Source organism: Helianthus annuus, chromosome 6 (assembly GCF_002127325.2).
Source record: "Helianthus annuus cultivar XRQ/B chromosome 6, HanXRQr2.0-SUNRISE, whole genome shotgun sequence".
Lineage (NCBI taxonomy): Eukaryota > Viridiplantae > Streptophyta > Magnoliopsida > Asterales > Asteraceae > Helianthus > Helianthus annuus.
This window is the reverse complement of record NC_035438.2, coordinates 61,885,552-61,894,040: the sequence shown is the minus strand read 5'-3', so window position 1 is coordinate 61,894,040 and position 8,489 is coordinate 61,885,552. Positions and strand designations below refer to the sequence as shown.

At 37.5% G+C, this 8,489-nt stretch overlaps 1 protein-coding gene across 1 annotated transcript; it reads left to right on the top strand.

The window, feature by feature from the left end:
- The first annotated feature begins 4,396 nt into the window (after positions 1-4,396).
- LOC110865498 (probable alpha,alpha-trehalose-phosphate synthase [UDP-forming] 11) lies at positions 4,397-7,564 on the top strand. The gene is made up of 2 exons (XM_022114756.2): positions 4,397-6,953; positions 7,101-7,564. Exons 1-2 carry the CDS (start codon positions 4,680-4,682, stop codon positions 7,410-7,412), a joined length of 2,586 nt encoding a protein of 861 aa, XP_021970448.1. The 5' UTR covers positions 4,397-4,679; the 3' UTR covers positions 7,413-7,564.
- The last annotated feature ends 925 nt before the right edge of the window (positions 7,565-8,489 follow it).

Here is an 8,489-nt window from a genome sequence, read left to right as displayed (position 1 = left end):
AGAAGATCGATACATCTTCTCTTAGACAACATTAATCTTCCTAGAAAATAATTTATCGTAACTAAAGGCTTATTTTAATAATCAAACAAATAAACAATACCCTAGAACCTAGAACTCAACGGCTTTTTTAAAATCAAACAATGAACATAAAACAATTTCACTTTTTAAATATTTGAACCAATGTAATGTAACAAGTAACAATAATACTAGAATTTAAACTTTCTAAGTGTTTCAATGAGAATTTGACTTTTGAAGTGTTCAGTGCCAAATAAAAAAACTGAAAAGTGAGAATGAGAAAGCTTTTGATATTATGAAGCTTATAATTAAAGATGGCGGACTACTTTGAAAATTGAAAGTTTTCTATTTAGTAAAATTTTTAAGGGTCTGGCTATTGGCCGCTGTCATCCCCAACTCTTGCTTTGACGTCCGTTACCCTCAACTTAACACTTAGTGTGTTCTATCACCACATCATTAATTAATCACTAACTTTTGATCCTTTTACTATACTTTTGGGGGTGTCATAGGGATCTTACGAAGGTTTTAGAGATCTTAGGACACCCCAAATGTATAGTAACATGATCAAAAGTTAGTAATCAGTTAACGACGTGGTGACAGAACACACTAAGTATTAAGTTGGGGGTGGCGGGCGTCAAAGTGATAGTTGGGGTGACAGCGACCAATAGCCAATAGTTAGAGGTGATAAAATCCAATAACCCAATTTTTAATGGGTGCCTCACCCACTTGATTAAGCAAGGCAGTTACTTCGTGGACCTTTTTCCTGTAGTTGAACAAGGGGGTTTCGTCCCTATGCACCGAAAGTGAAGAGTAGAGATTTAGAGGGGGGCCTTATAACAATTAGCAATCAAAAAAATATCCAAAAGTTTATGATGAAATACCCTAGCAATTAGCAAACACTATAATAATTAACAACATGAACGATTGAATAAAAGTCAAAAGAAGGTAAACCTGGATGATCGGTTGAAGAACTTAATTTGAAAACCTAATGATTTTCTATCTTTGAGTGAGAAAGACGTTTGATCGATGTGGATTGTCAATTGTGGGCGCTAAGTTTTACACTTTAACTACGAAGGTAAATAGTCACATTTTTTAGGAACCTAAAAAATAAAAGTTCCAAATTTTGACATTTGGCCCGGTATGAACCGGTACCGGTATAAACCGGTAAAACCCAATTTATCGGCGGTATAAATTCTTTGTCGTTTCCTTAGTTTACCGGTATGATTCGTGCCGGCTAAGCATCCGACATCCGATTTAACCGGTTCAACCAGCCGGTTTAAACCGGTTTATAAAACATTGTGTACAACTATATATTTCTTCTCAAAATATTATTCAATTCAAGTCAATACTTTGTTACAGTCTTGGAAACCATTGGCTTGATATTTTGGTTGCATTATATATTCTTTTTTCCACCAATTGATTGACATGCCTTTCTTTACTTTAATCTATCCAACAAATCTCCATTTGTGTGGATGATATGTAGCAAAAGCAAAACAATCAAACTCAAAACGATAAAAGTAGTTCAAATACCCTTTGAAGACGACCACTAAGTCAATTAAGATTCTAATAAGACGACCCATCTCGTTGCTTCTCACATTAAATTATAAGATTTCTAATTATATTATATTATAATTATTTAATGTTGTATAAAACAAAACAAAAGGATATAATATTAGATTTTCTTTGACATGTTTATTTTGCAAGATTAGGATTGGCATAATCTTAAAGAAATAGTGTTGTAAAAGTATCATTTCGGTGGACATTAGGATTGGACGTATCCTTCCACATTCAACGTTCCAATATATATAATTCAAAGAGGATTAGGATTGACCTAAGAATCTTTGTACTTTTTTTTAGTTATTTTTATTTCATGGAAACTTAAATACATACATTCTTTATAATAAAATAATAATCAACATAAACAAGCATTGTATCAATTTCTAAAGTGTTGCTATTGTGTAACATTTACATATTATATTGTTTCTACAAACCGTTACAGAATTAGTATATGTTGATTTTATAAATCAGTCTCTCAAATTAAATAATTTAGATTTGTTCTTTATGTTCTTGAATAAATTTGGTGTATGTAATAATTATCTCTATATCATGATTTATCCTTTTACTAAACGAAAGGTTTAGAGTAATCATCATTTTTTAAGATTAATTCTGGGATTTATCCGAGCTCCTCTATTTTGATATTTCTTAAAGTGTAATATATATTTTTTTTGAACATTTAAAGTGTCTAATATTAAAAGGCATGATTATGATAATTATGATAACTAGTGGTATGAAAACCGGCGCGTTGCGTCGGTAGCTGTTCCATGCTACGCGATAGGAATTTAATTGGTATCGGTTCATCTCGTTATATTATAGTACCGATGCTCTTTATAGCAACTGAAAAAGGAAAAATAAAAAAACAAAATCGTGATATGACCAAAAGAATATCAACGTGTGATCTACATCGATTCAAAACAATTATTTGATAGGAATCGGTTCGGTTTGTCAGGGTACCATCACAATACTGGCATGAACTCATATACCATATATAAACAAACAAAATATACAACGAAACGCAAGAAAAAATTAAACAAATTTACGAATTTAGTTTTTTTAATTATATAGCATACCGAAAAGGTAAAAAAAAGATGTCACGTGGCAACTTCTTAGTGGGCCAACCGCCACACGTCAACTTCTTAAGGCTGCAGGGAGTGGAGGGGCTTGGGTTGGGGACATTGCTCGACATGTGGCGAGAGTAGGATCCATAAGCTTAAGGTGAAAAATGAGGGGTGTGGTGTGGCGTGTCTTAGCTTGGCGTGGCCAGCCATGTGAATTTTTTTTAGTTAAAGTAGCCAACCAGAGTCAGCCATATTGAACCAGCAAACCAAAGTCAGCCAAGTCACCTTGCCCCTGCCCCCACCCCTCCCCCCCGCCCCACGCCTAGCTGAATACCCGCCAACCTGGAGTGGAGCAGCTGACGTTGAAGGACATCCCCCACCCCAACTAACACCCACTCCCCACAGCCTAAACGTAAGGTGTCTATCACTGTTCATTGTGTTTGTTTTTTAATATATAAATAAATAAATAAATAAATAAATAAATAAATAATATATGAGAAGATGGTAACGGTGTAGATAATTAATATATAAATAATATATGAGAAGATGGTAACGGTGTAGAGAAGTGATATGTTGTGCAAGTAAATTATTCATAGGTCACTATAAAAATCACTTTACCTATAATTTATATTTATATTGTATAAGATAACAAGTTAAATAGTCGGTGCTTAGTATTCAAATGAATATGATAGTAACTTAACATTCTTTTATTAATTTATTATATATTATAATTACCTTTATTGCGACGAACTAACAACATTGGTACTGGTACCAATATCCGTTTCTATAGTTTTCATGTCGTTTCAGTATAAATTTCGTTAAAAACAGACTTGTATTTGCAATAGAGTATTTTGGATAACATAAGTTATATCAAGTGTCGGTACCATATCATTACCGTGAATAAAAGAATCGATACCGTCCAAGCAACAGTACCAATATTTATTTTTATATTTTTCAATTGATATAAAACACGTGCCTTTCACTATACCATATGCTAATATTATACCAATAATACAAGGAAACAAACCGATATCACCTGAAAACCCGTCCCGTAGCATAGGGACACCCCCAATTCTTCATGATATAACAATAGTCAAATAACTTATAATTCACATATTTGTTAAAAAGGTATTTAGTAAAATCGAAATATATTAGGAAACTTCACTGGAAGCAGCCTCTCTATCTTACAGGATAGAGATAACACTTTTTATATGTTATTCTTCTCAGACCTTACCTTAGTTTTGCTATTGATAAGGGTGCACGGGCACATGCGGTGACCCAAGTTACCGTACGGGTACACCACCACCATCCAATTTTTACCGCGTGGGGATGGCTTGGCTCGGTGAGTGGTCACCGATTGAGAGAGAGGAGAGAGAGAGAGGGGGGGTGATTGGTTGTTAATGTGGGTCCACAATTTTTCCACCAATCATATTTTTTTCTTCTTTTTTTATAAAAAAATAATTGTGTGAGTGGAATGATGCCAACGTTTGAGTGCAAAATGAGGACTTAAGAGGGGAATTAACGTGGCACGTGGTGAGTGGGTGTGTGTAAGAGAGGGGACTTTCCTAAGAGAGGAGTGCCCCTCTCACCCTAAGATTTACCGGGTATGATAATGAGATATATTAGGAAAGTCGATACACAAACATAAGATTAAAACAAAAAAAGAAAAAAAAGAAATGATAAGCATTCCCATAACCCAAAACATTACTGCATCACATGTTGTACATGATGAACAAAAACTTGTAACATTATCTGGAACACCAACACCTATAAAAAGTATCCAGTCAGAACACTTGATGAAAGAGAGATAGAAAAGGAGATAGAGTCGGTTACAGTTAGAAGATGAAACAAACAAATTGATGTTCAACAAACACACAATCCGGGTCAAATCTTGACCCGACCCATTCCCCACTTTTTATAGGCTCTTTATTAATTTCAGCAAGTAAAGTCGGTCTCTCTACTCCTTTATTCTTATCCTCTTCACCACCTTCAAATTCAAATTCAAATCCAAATCCAAAATTCAATACTCTGTTTTTCTCGGAGAAAATAATGTTGTCAAGATCATCGTTTAATCTGTTAAATCTCGATGATTATTCCATCTATTCATGTGTAACTGATCGTCCTAGAATACCCAGAATCATGACGGTGCCCGGAATCCTATCGGAATTTGAAGAGCACAACGTTTCCGGTAAACTGGAAAAAGAAACAGAGCAATCCGACGTCGTTTCATCTGTTACAGATCGCCGGATAATTGTGTCAAATCAGTTACCGGTCAAAGCGTATAGAGAATCAAACAAATGGGTATTTGAATACGACTCGGATTCGCTAGTCCTCCAGTTAAAATCCGGGTTCGGACCCGACGTAGAGTGTGTATACGTCGGGTCTTTGCCTGTGGATATTGACCCGGTGGAGCAGGAAGAAGTGGGTCAAATATTGTTGGATAAGTTTAAATGTGTACCCACTTTTTTATCTGTAGATATTCAGAATAAATATTACCATGGGTTTTGTAAACATTATTTATGGCCTTTGTTTCATTATATGTTACCCGTGACCCGGACCCACGGAGTCCGGTTCGACCGGGTAGCATGGCAGGCCTATGTGTCTGCCAACAAAATATTTGCTGATAAAGTGATGGAAGTGTTTAACCCGGATGAGGATTATGTTTGGATACATGATTATCATTTGATGGTTATGCCTACTTTTTTGAGAAAAAGATTTCACCGGGTTCGGGTCGGGTTTTTCCTCCACAGCCCGTTTCCTTCTTCGGAGATTTATCGAACGTTGCCCGTTCGAGACGAGATTCTACGTGCCTTGTTGAATTGTGATTTAATCGGGTTTCATACGTTTGATTATGCGCGACATTTTTTATCGTCTTGTAGTAGGATGTTAGGGCTTGATTATAAGTCTAAGAGGGGGTATATTGGGCTTGAGTACTATGGGAGGACAGTTAGTATCAAGATTTTACCTGTTGGGATCCATATGGGCCAGATTGAGTCGGTTAAATCGTCGAACCGGACCGCGAAAAAGGTTGAGGAGCTGAGGAAAGTTTATGGGGGGAAAGTTGTGATATTGGGTGTTGATGATATGGATATGTTTAAAGGGATTAGTTTGAAGTTTTTGGCTATGGGTCAGTTGTTGGAGGAGTATCCCGCGCTACGGGGTAGGGTGGTTTTGGTTCAGATTTTGAATCCGGCTCGAAGCCGGGGTCATGATATTCAGGAAGTTGAGAATGAGACGCAAAAAGTGGCTAGTGAGGTTAACCGGCGGTTTGGTAAAGATGGGTATGAACCGATTGTGTTTGTAAATGGGCCAGTTTCGACACATGATAAGATCGCGTACTACGCGATATCTGAGTGTGTTGTGGTGAATGCGGTTCGGGATGGTATGAATTTGGTGCCATATAAGTACACTGTTTCGAGAGAAGGTAGTCCCGAGTTGGATAAGGCATTAGGGATTAGCGAACCGAAGGGTAGAAAAAGTGTGATCATAGTGTCGGAGTTTATTGGATGTTCACCGTCTTTGAGTGGTGCGATCCGGGTCAACCCGTGGAACATTGACTCCGTTACCGAGGCGATGAGCTTAGCCATCATGATGCCGGATAACGAGAAGAAGTTGCGACACGAGAAGCATTATAAGTATGTTAGTTCTCATGATGTTGGTTATTGGGCTAAGAGTTTCGATCAGGACCTCGAGAGGGCGTGTAAGGAGCATTTTCACAAACGGTGTTGGGGAGTCGGGTTCGGTTTGGGCTTTCGGGTTGTGGCTCTCGGGCTGAACTTCAGGAAACTATCGGTTGAACACATTGTTTCGGCTTATAGAAAGACAAACAGCCGGTTGATATTACTTGATTACGATGGTACCGTGATGCCACAGGCTTCAGTTGATAAAGCTCCAAGTAAAGAAGTTATTTCCATACTGAACGTGCTATCTAACGACCCGAAAAACGTGGTGTTCATCGTTAGTGGAAGAGGAAAGGATTCGCTAAGCAAGTGGTTTGATTCATGTAAGAATCTCGGGTTATCTGCAGAACATGGTTGGTTGACTAGATGGAGCGGCGACTCGGATTGGGAATGTTGTGGCGGCTTAGCGGTGGATGTCGAGTGGAAGAAAGTGGCGTTACCGGTGATGGAGCATTACACCGAAGCAACCGATGGCTCATTCATAGAGCAAAAGGAGAGTGCTTTAGTTTGGCATCATCAAGAAGCCGATCCGGATTTTGGGATGTGGCAGGCTAAAGAGCTACTCGATCACCTCGAAAGCGTGCTAGCCAACGAGCCCGTGGTTGTGAAACGAGGCCAACAAATCGTCGAAGTGAACCCACAGGTAACTTTTGAAAGTTATAATCATTCATACATTCGTTCCCATCTTGTTTGCTTTACGAGATTTTACTGGGTATGTTTGTTTGTTTGTTACATATGTTCCCATCTTAGATAAACATAAATTAAGGTTGTTAAATGTTGACATTTGCAGGGTGTGAGCAAAGGGGTGGTGGTTGAAAGCCTAATTGCAAGCATGCATAGTAAAGGAAGGCCCTTAGATTTCGTGTTATGCATAGGAGACGATCGGTCCGATGAGGACATGTTCGAGAAGATCTCGAGTTCGGTTGTGAACCGTGGGATAGCCGAAGTGTTCGCATGTACGGTTGGACAAAAGCCGAGTATGGCAAAATATTATCTTGATGATACCGTGGATGTGATCAAGATGCTTCATGGGCTGGAATCGGCATCAACCCAAGTTCCAAAGACCTCCGCGATGGGAGTTTCGTTCGAAACAAGCTTCTAAAATGTGTTTTTAGCTTCTCTTTTTTTGTTTGTTCGTAAAAATGCAGATATTGTAGACACATAATCTCTTGTACAGAGCGTATACACATGGTTTCTCTCAAGTTGTATTGTTCTTGAATCTTTAATGTGTAGAAATGAGACTTTAAAGTGAAAGCTGACTTTTCAAAGTCAAACAAGCTACCATACATTTTTTGAACCAATTTTTTTGTTGATGGATTATTCGTGCTGCCTAATGTACGTTTAAAATTAATAAAAAAATGGATATATAGAAAAAAAATACACTTCTCTTATACGACACAAAATCTTGAAAGGATATTTGTAAAACTTATTAACAAAGTTACAAAACCAAGATGGGTTTTGGCACATGAAACTTGAAAGAGAGGATTTAATAGTCACCGAATTCTATTATTGTTATTGTTATTGTTATTATTATTATTTGTGGGAACGAGTCTTATGATCTACACTATATTGGATTTTGAAGGTGAATCAAACATAATTGATAATTGCATCGTATTTCATGTTACTTTCTTTCCAAGAACATCATATATAGAAAAGTTTAAAGGTTTCCTAAAAGCAACCTTATTCTCCATTAAATTTAAAGAGATCTTTGAATTGAATGGATAAACCAATCACCAACAAACAACAATATCATAAAAAAAGAAGACAATCAAATAATAATTTTCATTATCTCTTTCGAATACCCAAATCCCGGCTGACGTTTAATGGATCTTCGCTGACGTCAAGATGTTCCGTTCCTTGTAGCTATAAAAGAATAAACCGTTAGCCTCGTCACGGAGGGCCCCGGGTGGGGGATCCGTGACCAAGCTCCGGCGTGAGAGTAAGTAAACTTGCTGGAGAGAAGGAGGAGCTTATTCCGATGAATGTGATCACCGGAATGTTTCCTCAAAGGTGTGAATCCAATAGATGTGATATATGTGATTAATGCATGTGAATATTGGTCGGAAGTAAATGCGAGGATAGTAAATAAGAGTGGAGTAAATGAGATAGTCTGAAGATGATACCTCTGATGCCCCTTATGGTTATCGTTTCTGACTCTTATATAATACCCAGCCCTTAT